This window comes from Tenrec ecaudatus, chromosome X (genome assembly GCF_050624435.1).
Source record: "Tenrec ecaudatus isolate mTenEca1 chromosome X, mTenEca1.hap1, whole genome shotgun sequence".
Taxonomy (NCBI): domain Eukaryota; kingdom Metazoa; phylum Chordata; class Mammalia; order Afrosoricida; family Tenrecidae; genus Tenrec; species Tenrec ecaudatus.
In genome coordinates this window covers 81,511,259-81,530,927 of record NC_134548.1, presented here as the reverse complement: position 1 = coordinate 81,530,927, position 19,669 = coordinate 81,511,259, and the positions used below count along the sequence as shown (strand labels likewise).

Genomic DNA, 19,669 nt, shown 5'->3' with positions numbered 1-19,669 from the left:
GACTGTGATCTTCCTACTTCTCGCATCACCTTTCTCAGCCATCAGCTTTCATCTATGTAAATCTGAAGAGGGCTCTGGCTAGCATCTTACCCATGGTCTTAAGTTGAATTGGGCGGCTATGCCTTCTTGATATAAAATTACTTTTTGATATAAAGCTCTTTCTTATACATATATGAGCATCACCAGTTTTGTTCCTCTAGAAATCCAGCCTAACACAAGAAGCATACAAGAAATGTCTCCCTTTTTCAATGCAGAACAGCTCTCTTAGCTGCTCGTGGGCTCTTCTTGACACAAAAAGGATAGGCTCCTCTCACTACGTGCAGTAAAGGGGTTTTTGGCCCCTTCAGGACAGGCCTCCCTTCTCTGCCCTTGGCCCCACTCAGGTTTGTCTGTTGCTCTGTTCAGGCAAATGTTACAAAAATCTTTAGCACAACCAGTAAATACCCAGAGCCACCCCCATTCCGTCAGGAAGCTTCCTGCGTGAAAGTACTCAGCCCTTCTGTTCTGCTTCATGGGTTTGCAAGCCTACCTATGTCCAATGCCCAGAGGCACTCTACTTCCATTGGAAGTTATGGAATAGCATACTCACTCTAACCACCTTGTTCTGTGGTCTGGGAAAACCACTGTGCTGTTGTATGGCAGCATTCTGGTTCTGCTGCTGCCACTGCACTTGCCACTGCTTCTTACCATCTCTGGTATTACAGGTCTCTCTCTCTCTCTCTCTCTCTCTCTCTCTCTCTCTCTCTCTCTCTCTCTCTCTTTCTCTTTCTCTCTCCCTCCCCCCCTCCCTCCCTCCCTCCAGGCGTCTAGGAGGTTCTGAGCTCAGGGACCAAAGGATGTGCTTTAGCTTTTCTTTCTTGGTGGGAGATAGACCTTTAGCTTTTCTTTCTTGGTGGGAGTGAGACCTTTTTTCTAGTCTCGAATTGACATTTTTTGAAGTCTAATGATTTGAATTTAGGTAATCTAGCTCCCTTTTTAAGGGCTAGATATGGACATACTACTCTCTGATTACAACTCTGAAGGGGCTTTTCATTGCCAGTCTTCTTAACATGGCTTACAAAGGTCTTTATAATCCAATCCCTGGTCCTCCAACCCAGCTTCATTTCTTATCACATTTTCCTGTTATAAAGAACTTTTAATAATTCCTAGCTCTTTCTTATTAAAAGCTGACCTTGTCCTTTGACATTTATACATGCCATTCCTACTGTCTGAAATAATTTCTCCCTCTCTTTTATCATCAACTTTATCAGGTTGAATATAGTCCTAATATAATTAGCGATATCAATGTGTTTCAGCTCACTAATGTATAGGACATTGATCTTTATACATTCTATTTCATTTTTTATGCATTTGAATTTTCCTAGGTCCATACTTCATACATTCCAATTCTGATTATTAATGAATGTTTGCAGCTGTTCATTCTCATTTTGAGCTATATCCAACCACGGTCCCAAATATATACACTCCATCCCTGTCATTCAAGACAGCTCTAATTTGACGAGGGAGCTCTTCCCCAGTAGTATTTTGAATGTCTTACAACCTGAGGGAATCATCTTTTAGCACAGTATCAGACAGTGTTCTGCTGAAAGTTTTCTGTTCATAATCCCTCAGAAGTGGACTCTCTTTTCCTTCTTTCTGATCTGTCTCAATATTGAAGCTACAGCGAGACCTGTCCACCATGGGTGACCCTGTTGGTATTGGACAGACTGCTGGCATAACTTCCAGCATCAGTGTATAACACACTGACAAGTGAGTGGTGGGAACATGTACATAGGCTGCACTAAATAAGCATTTTCTAAATATTTTCTAAAAGAAACAACAAAAAAGACACATACTGGAATTCGAATGCACCTGGGGCCTCAGAGTAGTTTTTGACTCACTTCTCCTTCACTCCTATCTATTTCCACTACCAAATACGTTGGCCTCTGAAAAACTCCAAAATAGAATAAAAACAGTATGGAAGTCATTGCCAATGCCCAAAATACAGGATCCTTCATGTGACACATAGTGCCCTCCATTTTTATCTACAACTCCTGTGTACCTTACCAGATTACTTTTTTGTCACTATACAGTGTACATCATGGTATATCATATATTGAGGTATATGTAGTTTTACCTTCCCCAAATCATACTTTTTCTCCCATCTTTATGCTTAATGTTAATTCTAGATCCTCTTCCTAGAATGGCTGCCCCATTCCCATTTCCTAGTTCTCCTCCAAACAAGCTCACTGCCATCAAGTCAATACTGATTTATTTCTCCTACTTACCTTTTCAAACTCAGTGTTGCCCTCAACTCTTGTAGGAAACCTTTTCTAAAACTTCCACCCAAAACCAGACTAAATAGCTATGACTCTTTGATAGTTTCATCGTGTTTTGTGTATATCATTCTTTATCTAGCAGGTTAATTTATAATCCATTTATGTGAACCATTCCCGTTATAATATGAGCTCCTCAAACAAGAAACTAGCAGATTCATCCTTAAATACCTAGTACCTAGCATAGTACCTCATCCATCTATATGTTCAGCAAATGTTTATTTATTGATTGGGTAGAGGGCAACATGTAGCTTTCTAGGCTTTTCCCAGCCCACTAGCATTTTCCCTCTGAACAGTTACCCTGAAGAATCTCCTTTATTTTAATATTTCCAATTGGAACTAATCAAGAAAATGTTGTATACAAGGGACCCCAAATCCCAATATCCTGCCTTCGACTACACTAAGCAATCTCAAGGCATGAAGTTCTCACAATAGAAAAATACACAAAGAATAATACAAAAGGAAAGCAAAGTTGTCAACTAGGTTTTTTGTCCCCAAAACCTAATATGAGAATTCTGGTAAGCTAGAATCAACCAAAGAGCCCGGTGGCATAATGAGTTATGAATTGAACTGCTAACCACAACGTTTGAGATTCAAACTCTCCAGCCCTTTCATAGGAGAGAGACAAGGGTATCTAATCCTATAAATATTTTAAAATCTTGGAAGCCTAAAGGGGCAGTTGTAAAGCACCAAGTTGTACTTGGTGCTTTACCATTAATGAGTCAGAACTGAATCAATGGCAGTGGGGTGTTGTTGGGAATTAAGAATTGCATTCTTCCTTCCCATAAATCCAATTGAACACATCTACCAGTTTTAGAGGAGCAGGAATAGAGAGCATATTTAGAGAGCATGTTTGTCCTGAATGGTCACTGTCAGTCCGGCTGAGCCCTTACTTGGATGATTTACTTCCAGCTTTGTATCTGTCACATAGAAGAAAAGTGAAGAGAATAATCAAGGACCCGGTCTACCCTCATAAGTATAAGGAAGGGAAAGGGAGCTGTCCAGACTTTGCAGGTTCTGTGTCTTGGTCTGTTATTTCCATTTCCACACCCCATCCCAAATTTCTCACACACAATTTCAAATGTAGTACCTGCTCTATATTGATGGCATAAGTCTTTATCCCCAACTCATCCTACTTCCACTATAGGGCAATTCTTTAATAGAGGCATGTGTGTGTGTGTGTGTGTGTGTGTGTGTAATTGTTCTCCCATTCCTGTCCCTGATAAGTGTACTGATAGGAAAGAGCCTGGAGAATCAACTTTTGCCGGTGCCTTAAGAAGCCGTGGTTACAGTGTGGGAAAGCACTGAACTGCTAACTACGAGGTTGGCAGTTCAAACCCACTAGTGTCTCCATAAGAGAAAAATGAGGCTATCTGCTTCCATATTATTTACAACCTCAGAAACCCAGTATAGGGCTGTTATAAGTCAAAATCAACTAGATGGCAGTGGGTAAATAGCATGCCTCATGATATAGTTTACCTATTTGAAAATGGATTCCCTGATAAAAAGCAGTACAATGGTTTTTACTAAAAAAAACAACAACAGAATTGAGTACTCTACTTATAATCATTTCCCTTTTCATTTTGATTAATATTGTTTAGTATTTGGCATGACACCTGTTTCATCAAGGCTCCAGAATTATTGTTCCATTTTTTCTATTTCTTTTTACTTTCCTTTAAAGGGAATTACATTCTTACAGAGCTTTTAGAGTTCAATTGGGGGGAAGTTTTTGACCCTGTGTTCTTTCTTTCCTGTAGTTTCAATTCTAGCAGAGACAGACGAGATCAAGGCTATCTTGAAGGACAAAGGAATTGATGCGGAAACGATTGCTGAGGTTCACCCCATCAGAGTACAACCAGCTCGTATTCTGAGCCACATTTATTCCAGCCTAGGTAAGCAGATTGATCAATGTGCTAGATCAAACACATCGTTTAATACACATTGGTTTCCATCTTTCTTTTTGATTTTTCATTGCTTTATTAACTGATTCTCAGGGGAAATTTAGTATCTCTGAAATCCAAGCTTCCAAGTCTATACTCCCTTGGAAGGCTTATTAGTTTTAGATGTGCTACTTACCCCTTAAGATTCCCTTGTGGGGCAGTTGGTTACACATCAGGCTGCTAACCACAAGCTTGGCAGTTCAAACCCACCAGCCACTCTCCAAGAGAAAGGTTTACAGTTGGACAGAGGTTGACTAACAAGAACATGAGAATGTGTTCTCATTCACTAGCCAGGTGGGGAAATTCAAATGAAAGCAACCCTGAAACACTAACCCCAGCACTGTAGCCCAATTCAAAAATGCAACAAGGAACAGCAAATGCTGCAGAAAGCGTGGAGCGATTAGAACACACATACACTACAGGCGAACCTGTAAATATGTACAACCACTGTGGAAAGTGATATGGTGACTCCTAAAACAGCTGGCAGTAGAAATATCATATGACTCAGCAATAGCATTGCTGGGCAGATGCCCCAAAGAAAAAAGAGAGAGTTCGTGAACGTATGTATGCTCTCCAATGTTCATTGCAGCACAGTTCACAGCAAGAAGTTGGATACCGCTAGAAGTAGAAGAATGGACAAAAACAACTTTGGTATATTCACAGAACGGAATCCTATGCATTCCTTTAAAAAGAGTGATGAAACCATGATACACCTCATGACACAGAGGGATCGAGAAACCTGAGTGAAGTTAATCAGTCACTAAAGGACAAATACTGTGTGAGGCTACTGCTGTATGGATGAGCACCAGGATGGGAGCAGGCTCAGGCTTTCAGACCATCTGTTCTGCTGACCTGGGTGTCCAGGCAGCTTGGTAGAGAGCCCGACTGTGCCCATAAACCATACAACATTCTATGTGTGTATATTTTCTTTTTAAACAGTTTTATTAGCCCCTCATCCACATGACATACAATTCAATAATTCCACCATATCAAGAAGTGTTGTACAATTATCACCACATTCAATTTTGAAAAGATTCTTCCCTGTACTCATTGTTGTTCATGTAATTATTTTTTCTAATTGTAGCAAAATATACATGACATTCTCCATTTACACAACTTCTACATGTACAATTTAGTACCAGCGATTATATTGTTCCTGTTGCACCACCATTACTGATATCCTTTCCCGAATGATTACACCTCTGACATCACCTCAATGCCCCCTAAGCAGCAGCTCTTCCTCCTTCAACCAGGGTAATCATTCGTCAAGTGTGGTTTCTTCTTTTTGTAAACTAGGAATTTTGATATAATATTCAGATATCATACACTTCCATTGGTAAATTGCTTTTAGAAAGAGTTATATATATATGTATATATATATGTATATATATATATATCATCACAGTCAGTTCTAGTTCTCCCTTCCTTCTCCTGCATTCATTGTTTGCCCCCAAATCCCCTCATGCTCCCCACCCCCATCCCTGCCCTCCACAATCCTGATTAACCCTGGCATCAGTTATTGTCTCTATGGATTCTCTCCTGCTGTGCTTTACAAATTGGGAAACCCAACAAAAACAATAAGAAACAAAAATAAAACAAAATGGCAAAGATAAAAGTGTAAGTAAAGTGTAAGTAAAGCATAATAAAGAAAAGACCACCATCAATATGTATAAGGCCAGAGTATACATGTCTAACTTGGAGGTCACTTTGGGGGCGGGTTGCTCACGTCATCTGGGATCAGAGTTTTGAGAGAGGGGGAGGAGAGGATGACAACCTTGTGGCTGCCATGCAGTGGTATGATGAGGTCCCCCCCTCCTCCGTCTGGCAGACATGCCTATCAGTGATGAGGGCTATTAATGGGAAATTCAAGTCAGGAGGGAGGAAAGGGAGCATACGTGTCTGGGAGAAGACAAATGCATGTCTGTTAGTAGAAAAAGAGAGACGACCAACTTCCTAGTGGGGGAAAATAACTAATAATACTTTTAAGGACCCTGAGGGGGCAGTATGCCTGGTCATGTGCTACAATAAGCCACATTGGCGTTTTTGTATACCCCCTGGGGACCAAGGCCATGTGTCATAAAAGACTGGGACACTTAACCCTGGATCTTCAAGGCCCACAACATGCTCCAAAGGTCACAAGAAGGTTGGGATGTGGAAACCCAATGAAGTGAACTAGGCTCTACATCAGACACACCTTTAACCTGAGGACTTGAGACTGAAATTACATGGTGTGTGAAGAAGCAGAAGACAGCTATACTAAGAGTATTGAACTGTCAAAAGGCAGACATTTATTTATTACTTCAATGCCCTATTTTCCATATTAAGATATGTATTCTTCTGGTAGGCCTGTGATGGACATTGTCAGTGAATATTATTGTAAGTTTTCCCTAACCACCAACATTTGCCTAGTCGTGTAAGGATTTTTCTGTACCTGTGAATAATCCAAGTATTGAGATATATAGTTAGCCTACACTTGTTCAATCTCCCTGTCGGAATAGTGTTTTAAATTGGCACTATGGGCTAATCAATGACACGATAAACAGAATGCTCCAAGCAGAAGATTGATAAGATTATCTACCATAAATTAGCAAGGATGTCTCTAAGGTGAACATACAGATTCAGGAATGGATTTGGGGTTCACACTTAATCTGAGCTCCAATATAAAGACAATAAGTTCTTACTACATGACCATGCTCAATACTTGCCCTCATGAAAGAAATACAGAAGATATGGGTGCTATAGCAAAGTGTGGTGAAGAAATTAAATGGTGTCTGGCTATCAGATAGAATAGCATCTGGGGTCTTAAAGGCTTGTTTCCAAACCAGCAGTCATGTAAGTGATACGTCAACTAAGCCCACATGGAAGGAGCACACCAGCATCTGCAATCTAAGGATTGTAAATTATATAATCCAAATCTGAAGGAGGGAATAGTATCAGAGCTTAAATTGTGAGGTCCTGGTGTGCAGAAGGCTATGGATGGCAGTGGGAGTCCAAAATGCATTTGCAGGATCCACACAGGGAATAGCCCTTCAGTGATTTCCCTCTAACTATAATTGAAGGATGGGACTAGCCGGGCTATGAGACAGAGAGTGTTGGAGAGACGGCTATAGCAGATTAAAATGATAAATCTGACTTGAAAGGTTAAAATCTTATCACTTGATCTCCCTTCTGATATACTTTGGGCTTGGAGGGGGGATGGTAATTTCTTCTGTGTTTTTTTTGTTTGTTTCATATTGGTGTTTATCTCTGTTGTATTTGGTCATGTTTGGTATCCTTCTTGACTCTATTATGTGGTTTTCTGTTTTTCGGTATATGAAACCCAGGACAGGTGAATCTATGGAGACATCTAGAATAAGGGTTCCTGGGTAGTATAGTGGGGAGGGAGGGATGACGGGGTGCTGATAACAAGGAATTCAAGAAGGAAGAAAATGTTTTGGAATTGATTTTGGTAGCAATTGTACAGCACTGTATGCTGTGACTGAACTATGCAATAGTATGATGTCTGGATTAGGTCCTAATAAAATGGTTTGGGGGAAAAAGGACAAACTTTATATGACCTCACTTATATAAAAAGACAATAAAAGGCAAATACATTTAAAAAAGCCATTAATGGTTACCAGGCCTAGGAAGGGGTACTAATGGTGATTAAAATAAGGGTGACAGAGGACGACATAAGATATGAAAATAATAATCTATAATTTATCAAGGGTTCATGAGGGAGGGAGGGCGGGTAAGGGAGGGGGAAAATGAGGAGCTGATATGAAAATTTCTATGAAATCTTATCTTTTCAGCACTCTAAATTGCCATCACACTTCCAAATATGTGCCTTTTCAATTTTCCTTTTTATTTTTCACTCTTCTCAAACTATGTTCTGGCTTTGCAGTGTCCAACTTCTGGACTCTGTATATATTGCACAGCCTCCCCTACCAAATAAAACAACCCTCTGCCATCTAATTGATTCTAACTGATAGTGACTCTTATATGACAGAGAAGAACTACTGCTTTGGGTTTCGTTTCCTTTAAAGGTTGCAGAGTGACTGGTGTATTTGAACCAGCTAGTCACCATGGGTCCATATATAGCTTCTCTTGGAAATCACTTAATAAATAATTCTTTTAAAAATACTTCTTATCTTTTTTGTATTCTGTTATTTGTGAGTCTGAGCTCTTCTCTTATTTAAAAGTAGGATGAAAAATTAATAAATTAGTATAATTGAATAGCTGAAAATATACTGGAACACAATATCTAAGAAACTGGAGTTGATGTGGTCTATCCAAGGCTTCTGAATCAGTACCCAAAATAACCCCAAACCCAGGCCTAAAAACCAAAACACCAAGAAAAATATTTTTGTTGTTGTTGAGTGGTGTTTATTTAACTAACATGTTTCTCATTTCTTTGGAGAATTTGCCTGCATCCGAATTTGCATCCACCAAACAGAAATTAATACCTTCCTGCTTACAGTTTGAAAGCCTAGACTCTTTTTGGGCTGCCTATTAAATTCTTATGCTTGGTAAAGTAGAGGAACAGCGAAAAAGAGGAAGCCCTTAACAAGATACATTGATACAATGGCTGTGACAATGGTCTCAAACATAAGAACAATTGGGCACCAGTGTTTCGTTCTGCTGTACATAGGGTCACTATGACTAGGAACTGGCTCAAGGCACCTACCAACAATTAAGTTCTTGGATCCCTGGTGGTATAGTGGATACACATTGGACTATGGACTACACAATCAGCTGTTCAAAACCACCATCTGCCCTGCTGGAGAAACATGAGGCTTTCTACCCTTTTAAACAGTCTCGGAAATCCACAGGGACAAGTCTGCTCTGTCCTAAGTGGTCACTACGTGTCAGAATCGACTCAATGGCAGTGAGTTTGAATTTTGAGTTTGAATCAATTCTTATTTCCTAATTAAAGGAAATAAGGACTGCTGAGTCCTGAGTTTAATGAATTATTTGAAATTTTCGGGATTCAAGTAAGCTACCATTATTTTCTTACTATTATTATCTTTCATTCACTTCATTCATTCATTAATTCCTAAGAATTTACTGCTCACTTATTCTAGTTACTGGGCTAGACACATAGGAAATAATTATAGCAAAGTCTTATGAATGTTATAACGATGGTGCTACACAAATGACCCCAGGGGCGAAACGCTAAAGGTGTGCAACAGAGCAGCAAGGGGAACAAAGCAATGAAGTCCCCAGGGAATACTAAAAATTGACTTTAGGTCCAGGGCATGGCACCCCATCAGACTCGACTGAAAAACACTCCCAAACAGAGCTGGAACTATTTATAGGCTTTTCTTTTTTGGTGTTATTGTTTGGTTTTTTGGTTTCCTTTTGTTGTTTTGTTTTTTTCTGTCTTGTTTTTGTGCTTATTATTATCTGCATGTCTACCTAGATAAGATAGGCAGGACAAACAATTTGGAGGAGAAAACAATGGGACTGACAGTTCTGGAGGGACACGGGAGTGGGGAACATGGGGGGATAGAAGTGGGTGTTATCAAACCCAGGAACAAGGGAACAACAAGTCATCTAAAATCAATGGCAAGGAGGGCATAGGATGCCTGGTAGGGCTTGATCAAGGGCAATGTAATCGAGAGGAACTACTGAAGCCTGAATGAAGGCTAAACACATTTTCATAATTATAATTGATGTGTCCATATTACATTGTATTCTATTTTTCATTTATTATTTCCTTTAAATGAGTCCTGATGGCATAGTGGTTATGCATTGGTTTGCTAAATGCAAGATCAGCAGTTCAAGACCACCAGCCACTCATCAGAAGAAAGATGGGGCTTTCTACTCCCATAAAGAGTTCATCATAGAAACCCATGGTGCAGTTTTACCGTGTCCTATAGGGTAAACTCAAGGACAGAGAGTTTGTTTTATTTGTTATTTTTTTAATTTAATTGAACTATTTCAATATATTGAAATAAAGCCAAAACCCCAAATCTACTGCCACTGAGTCAGTTCTGACTCATGATGACCCTGTAGTACAGAGTAGAACTGCCTCATAGGATTTAAAAGACTATAAATCTTTACGGGATAATAAATAAATAAATAAATAAAAAGAAAAAAATCTTTACGGGAATAAACAGCCCTATTTTTCTCCTGTAGAGTGGCTGGCAGGCTTAAGCTGTTGACCAGTAGCCCAGTGCTTAACCAAATGTGCAGTTCGGACGTCTTTATATTAAAATAGCTTTGGATGACTTCATCACATTAAGATAGTTGCTTCCTTACTGTGTGGTTCCCTTATTGTTGTTAAAACTTTTATATTCCTATGAGCATCTTAGCCCTGGTGGCATAGTGGTGACACAGTGGGCCGCAATCTGCAAGGTCACCAATTAGAAGCTGCCAGCTTCTCCATGGAAGAAAGACTTGACTCCTATAAAGAGTGACAGTCTCAAAAAACTCACAGAGACAGTTCTACTCTGTCCTATGGGGTCTCTAAGAGTTGGCATCGATGACAGTAATGAGTTTGTTTTGGTATGAGCAGATTTGCATAAAGCAATTTTTCCTTTGTATAATTCTTTAAGAGTATACTTCCAGCAATGGAATTCTTAATAAGAGAATATGATTGATTTTGTGGATATTTTTGCATATTGCCAGTTTATTCTCCAGAAAAACCTACCTATTTATTGTAATAGAAACCCAACATGATGCTATAGTGTCATCACATTTTTATTTGTACTGCTCACCCACATTGGATTTTAATCACTCATTTCATTTGGCTAATATTCTTAATAAATATAAGTTATTTTAATGTCACTTCTTTATTTTTCAGTTAGGCTATATATTTCCCACTTTGTTTCACTTATTTTTGCAATTCAAATTGTATTGCTTATTCATTTTGTCATTCTACAAATTTTAAATAAACAGACTTTGAGAAATATACTGGGTGTGTGAAAATAGATGATGGCAATATTGATGAGAATGTTCAAGTGAAATTTGTACACTTCATGTACAAAGAGTAAAAAGAGTTCACTGGAATTTAACTAACATTCTTTGTAATCAATGAGCTACACTAAGCCCAAACAATTCCAGAAACTTTACTAGTAGATCTAGCAGTTTTTGGTTTATTTAAAAGAAACAAATCCACACAACAAGGAGCCTACAAAATCAATAACCTCAAAACAAAAGTTGACACATTTCAATGGTCCAGCATTTTAAGGTTTCTGTCATATCAATTCAAGAAAAAAATGTGATAAAAGATTTTGCAAAGGAGAGTGAACTCCTTCACTGTACTTACTCATTTCATAATTCAAAGATGTAATACCCAGTAAATACCATGCATACAAATCAAAAAACTATTATGATATTAAATTAATGTCTCTAGAAGTGAATATACTTTTAAAAGTCAGACCAAAACTTCATAGATATAATTGGAGGAACTACCATTTTTACCTTTCCCAATACACAGCAGTAACTCTAAGGTTTTTTTAAAGCTGGGAGGTATATAACCTATCAAAACTACACCAATATTTTTAATGCACTTTTTTTATGTTTAGCATTTGTAAGCCCTTATGTCTTTCTTGACAAAGACTCTCAGGCTCAGAAATTATAGACTTGAAAAGACCCTCTGAAAAAAAACCCCCAAACTTGACTGTGTTTTATGTTAAACCACTTAGAAGATCTCACTGAGCAAACAATTAAAAACACAATGGCAGGTATATAGGAATTTATTTAAAGATTATTTACAATAAATAAAACATAAATATTAAGGCATATACCATCCTGGTATATTCAGCCAAGAGAAATGTTTCAAATAAGTGTCAACACTTCTATTTAAAATGCTTTCCAATGTATATGGCAGATTTCTGGTTTTTTTTAAATTACTTCTCCTATTTCACATATTATCTTGACAGAATCACAAGAACTTTATAAGTGGATGTTCAATTGTCAAAGAGAAGCACTTCACCATTGAAAAATAAAAAGGAACTACAAAGGATATTGTGTATAAAGTCAAAATATTTGCATTTAATTTTTCAAAGCAATCCATGCTTCAGTAATTAAGAGAAAAAAGAGATGAAGACTTTAAGATGAGAAGTCTCTTAATATGCATCATGCTACCAAATACCTCTCATTATTTTTTTCCATTGGGATGAGTGAAAAGACCTTCACACTCCCTTATCACATCCACTAGATGTGATAGAGATGTGATAAATAAGATCATATAAATTAACACCGATTATTTACTATTCCCCATATTGGTCCATTGACAGGCTTGGTAAAGTATACTAAACAAGAACATTTTGACCTTTTTTCCTTACTTGATGGGGCCAGACTAGGAGTTTCAACTGATCTGATATTGCTTATGGCTGTCATGGAATGAATAGGATGGTGATTCTCCATGAACTCTTCCTTTATTGCCCTTGAAATACTCAAATAATGCATAGGTCATAAATGTTCCAAGATTCACTTCAACTGCTTCTTGTAGCTGCTTTACAGTTGATAGTATGGTGGTGTTAAAAAAAAAAGCGTTCATTGATATAATTGTAGATTTTAGGAGATGTGTTTCTATCTAGGAAACTTCTGTTAAGAAGGCTTTGGGATCACCATTTTCTCCTATATTGAATGAAATTAGACTTAATTCCTGAAAACTTTCATCCCCTTCATTAATAGAGCTCAACGCTTGTAGTTACAGCTTCTTGTCCTCATTGGCACCCATTGCACTGGCTCTGGGTGTCTCCCAGGTGGACGACTTTGGTGTTGCCTCTGAGGAAGCAAGCCTCTGACTTGCTCTTTTGTGCCCTTGGCTCTTTTGCACAGGGCTCACACTTGGAGGCGGGCTTATCACGCATCCCCACCCCAAGGCAGCTCAAAGTCAGTGGGGTCCTGAGGGCTAGGAGCCTGAGGATGCTGCAGGAGGGGCCTTGTTTCACTTAATTCTTTTGAGACTGATTCCTTTTGTCTTCTTACCTGGGTCAGTGTGTTTTCCTATGGGGGTGTTTGAAAAAGTTCTTTATTTCATTCTCTTTTAATTCTGTCATTTCAACTCCCGGAAGCCCTTTGGTATATAGGAACCAGAGTAAAAAAGTATTGCTACTAGGGTTCTAGTTCATATGTGCATGAATTTATTCCAAACAAAACGTGCTCAAACTGTCTCTGTCATCAGTAGATGGCTGCAGAGAAGTTCTCTCAGTAATAAATTGTCTTTGTCTTATTAGGATGCTTTCCAAAAAAGATCTAATCCAAACAGTGGGCTCTAAGAGGATCTGTAGGGTCAGTTAAATTCAAAACAGAGAGGTCAACCCAGAAGGTTATTACAACTCTTTTTTTTTTTGGGGGGGGGGCTCCAAAGGGATAATCTTGAAAGATTGTTTTTTTCCAAAAACACAGTATGATAGTGGTAGTTTATTAGGAAGAAGTTTTAAGAAAATTGAGCACTGCATTGATGCGGAAAAGGGCAGGTAAAAAATGTGTTGAGAATGTTTTCCCCATCACTATAATTCACTTGCTCATTTTTCCAGAGTAGCAGGAGCTTTCCTATGAGAATTTGGTTGGAAAAACCTTATTTCATGCACCCAACAGCAGTCCTGATCTTGCCCCATTCAGACTTCTTTTTGTTCATTAAACTCAGAGCTTCAAAAGAAACATGATGTCTGTCTCTTTAGGATGCTAAAACTAATTTTTGACATGATGTAAATCAGTGTTTCTGAAAGTGGGCAGTATTGCCCACTTGGGGGAGCTGGACCGTCCAGGGGACAGCAAAAGTAGATCCCTACATTTCATCCTAGATTTTGGGCTATAGTACAAAAGACTTTCATTGCCAGGCAAGAGAAGAATAATTTTCTTTCTGAAAGGGGACCAGTAGGCCAACTAGGTTTGGGAACTAGGATGCAAATAAAAAGAGGATAGAATTAATTCTTCAAAGAAGAATGAAATAGATGTAAACACCGCTTTCAGAAGTATATAGACAGATGGAGTATATGTTAGAAAACAGTAGCACTCAATATTTTTCTGCAGCTCAGCTTACACTTTTTCTTTAGATTCTTCTTTTGAAAAATGACTTCATAAAAGTAAACATTAATCACCATAGTTTACATTTATAAAAGATAACAAAAATGATCGACCACAAGGATCAACTATATATAACCCCCTCCCAGGGGAACGAACAACTGAAAAGTGGGTGAAGGGTGACAGAGGACGATGTAACATATTTAAATAATAATCTATAACTTATCAAAGGTTCATGAGGGAGGGAGGGTGTGGGAGGGAGGGGGAAAATGAGAAGCCGATACCAAGGGCTCAAGTAGAAAGAAAATGCTTTGAAAATGATGATGGCAACAAATGTGCTTGACATAATGGATTGTGATAAGAGATGTAAGAACCCCCAATCAAAGCATTTAATTTTAAAAAGATAACAAAAATGAAAAGTGAAATCAATATATCTGTATTTTACAAATAAAAACAGATAAGTCTACAAAGACATTTAAGGGGTAAGATGTTTTGACTATGCCAGAAATAGTTAATATTTGGCTCCAGGTGAGCTCCAGGAGTAGCTTCAGCGCAGAGCTCAAAGGGAGTTTTAGAAGTTTAGTCTAAGGGGTTCTTCTACTCTCTTGTTGGTCCAGTACATGTGATGTTATTTAGCAACACAATATTATGCTTTCAAGGATTCCCAAACTAGGATTTTGTTGTGTAAATTGAATAATGCAGAATTCTTACCCTTGTATTTATCAATTTTTAAGTATATCCTATGGTATACTTTTGTTAATATATTTCCTTTTTAAATAGTTTTTTTGTTTTGTTTTGTTTATTTATTTAAAATTTTATTAGGGGCTCATACAACTCTTATCACAATCCATACATATACATACATCAATTGTATAAAGCACATCCATACATTCTTTGCCCTAATCATTTTCAAAGCATTTGCTCTCCACTTAAGCCCTTTGCATCTGGTCCTCTTTTCCCCCCCTCCCTCTCCGCTCCCCCGTTTTATTAGGGTCTCATACAACTCTTATCACAATCCATACATACATCAATTGTGTAAAGCACATCTGTGCATTCATTTTCCTCATCATTCTCAAAACATTTGCTCTCTACTTAAGCCCCTGGCATCAGGTCCTCATTTTTTCCCCTCCATCCTCGCTCCCCCCTCCCTTATTAGCCCTTGATAATTTATAAATTATTATTTTGTCATATGTTGCCCTGTCTGACGTCTCCGTTCACCCACTTTTCTATTCCTATTCTATTATTTTTACACAATAATTGTTTCATTTGCCTTTGTATACATTTTTATAAATCAGATACGTTCATTTTGTTAGGTATCACTTACACTGCTTCAGGAATTGTATGTTTTATCTCTTTGCTTCATCATGCTATTTTCTGTTTCCCAGTGGTTTGGTTGACAGAAAATTCACACATCATACATTTCCATAGTTAAGACACCTTTTAAAAGACTTGTATATACACAATCACAATCAGTTCCAGTGCACCCTCCTATATTCATTATTTGCTCCCAATTCCTCTCAACCTCTCCCAGCCCTGATAAGCTATTACATCAGTAATTGTCTCTATACATCTGCTCCTTCTGTGCTTCATAAACTGGGAGACATAACAAATAATAAAAAACAAAATGGGGAAGAAAGAAAAGGCTGAGCAATATTAAAATGAATCAGAGTGAAAATTTCTATCGAGGAACAAATATTTAAACCTAGACCAAATTTAGGATGGGTCAAAAGGAGGTTAACTGACCAAATATCATATTATATCATAGTTCCATGCACCATAATCTATTTTACAATCATCTCTATAGTAAGGCTGCTCGAGTACTCTGTTAGATCTGGCCAGTGGGGATCTGCCAGAGACTTAATCCAAATAGCTACTCTGCAGATGGATTTTGGGATTCCATTCTCCTCCATAGCCTTCTACAAACTGGTTGTTCATAATTTAAGCTCTGAGAATTTTCCCTTCATCATATTTGGATGTTTTTATTTGTCATCTATGGATCACACAGGCTGGTGTGCTTCTTCCATACAGATTTAGATGATGCTTCACTTAGATGACTGTTTGCTTACAAACCTTTGAGACCCAACACACTGTTCTGATTGATAGCCAGGCACCATCTGCCATCTGCTTTCTTCACCACACTTGGCCGTAGCACCCATATCTTCAGTGATCACTTCATGAAAGCGAGTATGGTGCAGGACCGTGCCATAAGAACGGACCGTCTTTTGATTGAGGCTAGAATTAAGTGGGAGACCAGAATCCATCTGCTTGATCATGGGTTATGTGTGATTCTGGTTTACTTTAGCAGTCTTATTATCATTTTATGACAAAATATTATCAATCACCCCCTTGGGGTATAAGGCATTTCCTTTGATAGCATCAATAATTTACCCAGTAGCATAGAATTTAAGATGCTGTTGAGAAATGGACGTTATCTGAGTATAGTTTACCTGCGGACCACAATCCATGACTTGTTCCCTTGTACAGATTGAATCATTCAATAATTCAGCTCTGTTTACATTGACCATAGGGGTTAATGCTAGTGGAAAATTTCCCACAACATTCCTTACAAGGATAACATGTCATATTAATGCAAGGAGGGCATTAAGATAGTAAATATCTGGTAGCTATGGGTCCCCTTTCAATGGACACCTGCTAAGCTGGGATCTTAAGCAAGGTCCAATGGCCACCAATTCCACAGTTGTGAGGTGGCCATCATTTGTTTCTTCTCTCCTCAGAGAACTTCAGTGTAAAGTGCAAGGACTCAGGTAATTTTGAGGTAGGGAGCAGCAAGTTTAGCGAGGGTTCTACATGGAGTCCTTCTGGTGTGGCCTATAGGGGATGCTATCTTCTCTGTAAGGTCAGAGTCTAAGATCGTTGCAGTGCCAAGCCCCTGGCGTGGTTCCCTGAGGGTTAGGTAGAAATGAATTCAAAAGTGTCTAACTAGGAACATAGTACCAAGTTTATTCTCTTTGGGTTCTCTACAATTACTGTCGAGCATCCCTTCCTGTGTGAGATTTCCCCTCTGCATTCACACCCCAACAGAAGTATAAATGCCTCCTCTGAAACCTAGATGCTCCCCACCCTGATCTTGACTTGACTTTCCAGCAAGGTTCCTTTCTCAGTCCTGTACAGTGTCTGCTGATTTGTGGCAGCCTTGTCGGAATGTAGTATAGCATCAAGTGGATGGTCTCCCTTTCCCCCTTCTTGAAGGAGTGACCCCAGCCCATGTGGAGTCTCGTTTTTCAAGGTGGTTCATATGAAGTTATTATGCTAATTTTATTCTCTCGGATTTTAATAAATTTCATCTGATGACAAAATTGATAAGCATATGCTGAGTGCAGGAACAGGAAAATACAGAGAAGCCTAAAATGTAAAACTAAATTATGTAAGATAAAATAATTCTTTTTAGGAGACCTGGTGGTGCCGTCAGATAAACATTGGACTGTCAACCACAAGATTGTTGGTTCAAACCCACCAGTTGTTCTGAGAGATAAGATTATCTGCTCCCTTGAAGACTTACAGCCTTGGACCCCTGTGAAAGAGCGCACTATGAGTCAGAACTGACTTGTTGGCAGTAGATATATAATCCTTTTGTGCTAAGAAAACCACTGTTTTTTTCTTTGATATCCTTGTTTCTATTGGTTTTTATTTATTTATTTAAATCATTTTATTGGGGGTTCGTACGACTTATCACAATCCATACATATATCCATTGTGTCAAGCACATTTGTACATTTGTTTCCATCACCATTTTCAAAACATTTGCTTTCTACTTGAGCCCTTGTATCAGCTCCTCATTTTTTTTTCCTGCCTAACTCACCCTTCTTCCCTCCCGAACCCTGATAATTTATAAATTATTATTTTAAATACATTTTTATAAGTGTCAAAAAGCACACAGAGCCATAATATGTACCTTGTTTTGTTACATAGCCTCATATAGCACTATTTTAACTATTGTACTAGCATGATTTTTTTTGCCATATGGAAGATAAACTTATTTTCAGATATTAAATAAGCATTTTGTTTATTTTGAAAACGCTGTACTTGTATTCTTTTGCCATTTTTATTACTTGATTTTTGGTTATGCTATGCTTTGTGTTCTTTTCTTCATAATGATTTTCTATTTTATTACTTGCCGTTTAATTTTGATTACTAGAAATTATATTTTTAGGTAGTAAATTTTTCTCTATTTTTAGTTTCTTCATTTGCTGCTATACTTTTTTTAAAGCCCTTTCTAGGTAAAATATGTACATTTTTAAATATGTACATTTTAATTGTGTGTTTTTAGTTCTGTATGACTACAGTTTTGCATTTAGCTCTTCGCTTAGTTTAAAAATTTTATTGTATAAAATAAAATTTTTGAGGGCAAGGAATGTACAAATGTGCTTTACACAATTGATGTATGTATGGATTGTGATAAGAGTTGTATAGGCCCCCAATAAAATTATTTTTAAAATAATAAAATAAAATTTTATTTCATTACATTACATTTTTATGACAAATGAATAAAAACCACAGAATGCCTATACATAAATATAGCTGAATTATGATTTGTCAATACAATAAAATATTATGCAGCAACTAAAAAGAATGAAGTAGATTTCCACTTTCTATTACAATAGAATTTCTTGTATCAGTTGAACCCTCACAGTGAGAACAACTACAAAGGCTAGATATTGAAGACAGAGGTATATGAAGACATCACAGAGAATTAAGACAGCCTGGATTTCAGTAGCTAAAGACCTACAGGCAAGAGGACCATAGAAAATAAGTTTACCATTTTATGTCCAATGTCCCTTTAAGATATTTGCTGATTCTTAAGCTATGCTTGCATGCATTGAGGGTCCAAGAAATCAAGGAGAAAGTCTCACTATGATAGGGACATAACAATTGTATTACCAGACTTTTCAATGTGTAAGGGGCCGTGGTAAACAACTCAGACATTCTATTGAAACTCCTATAGGGCTAAATCCTTGAAATAAGGGCAAATCAGAAATAGACTAGCCTTCAGAATGTCTCAAAAACAAAGTCTAAAGTACAATCCCCTCAACTTTTAATTGGACTAAGGTGACCTGCTTATAGGATAGTATATCAGCCTGCCTCAATAAACTATTTTTTAATTTAAAAATTATCAAATATGTAGTAAAAGTTTTATAATAAACATATTTCCAAAATAAACAAAAAACTTCTGAGGCTGCTTAAAGAGAAAACACATAGAATTTAATTTCTTGATTTAGAGGGTTAAGGTAGTTTCACAGGACATTCCAGTTAATTGGCCTACATCCTTATCATTCTATATATGGTTCCTGGGGTCTTCAAAGCTTGCAAATATACATTCAAGGAAACAGTTGACCTCTATTCTCCTAGATCAGGTGTCATCAAACGTTCAAGATGCAAGAGCCAATCCTGTCCCTCACAACAATTTAAAAATTATTTGAAAGCAATAAATACATT

General features: G+C 37.7%; 1 protein-coding gene across 2 annotated transcripts in view; it reads left to right on the top strand.

The window, feature by feature from the left end:
* PHKA1 (phosphorylase kinase regulatory subunit alpha 1) overlaps nt 1-19,669 on the top strand; it is a 274,019-nt gene that overhangs the window by 127,270 nt on the left and 127,080 nt on the right. For both annotated transcript variants that reach the window (XM_075538855.1, XM_075538854.1), the window contains one exon: nt 4,073-4,207. In XM_075538855.1, coding sequence (XP_075394970.1) covers nt 4,073-4,207 — 135 coding nt within the window. The remainder of the gene's footprint in view (nt 1-4,072; nt 4,208-19,669) is intronic.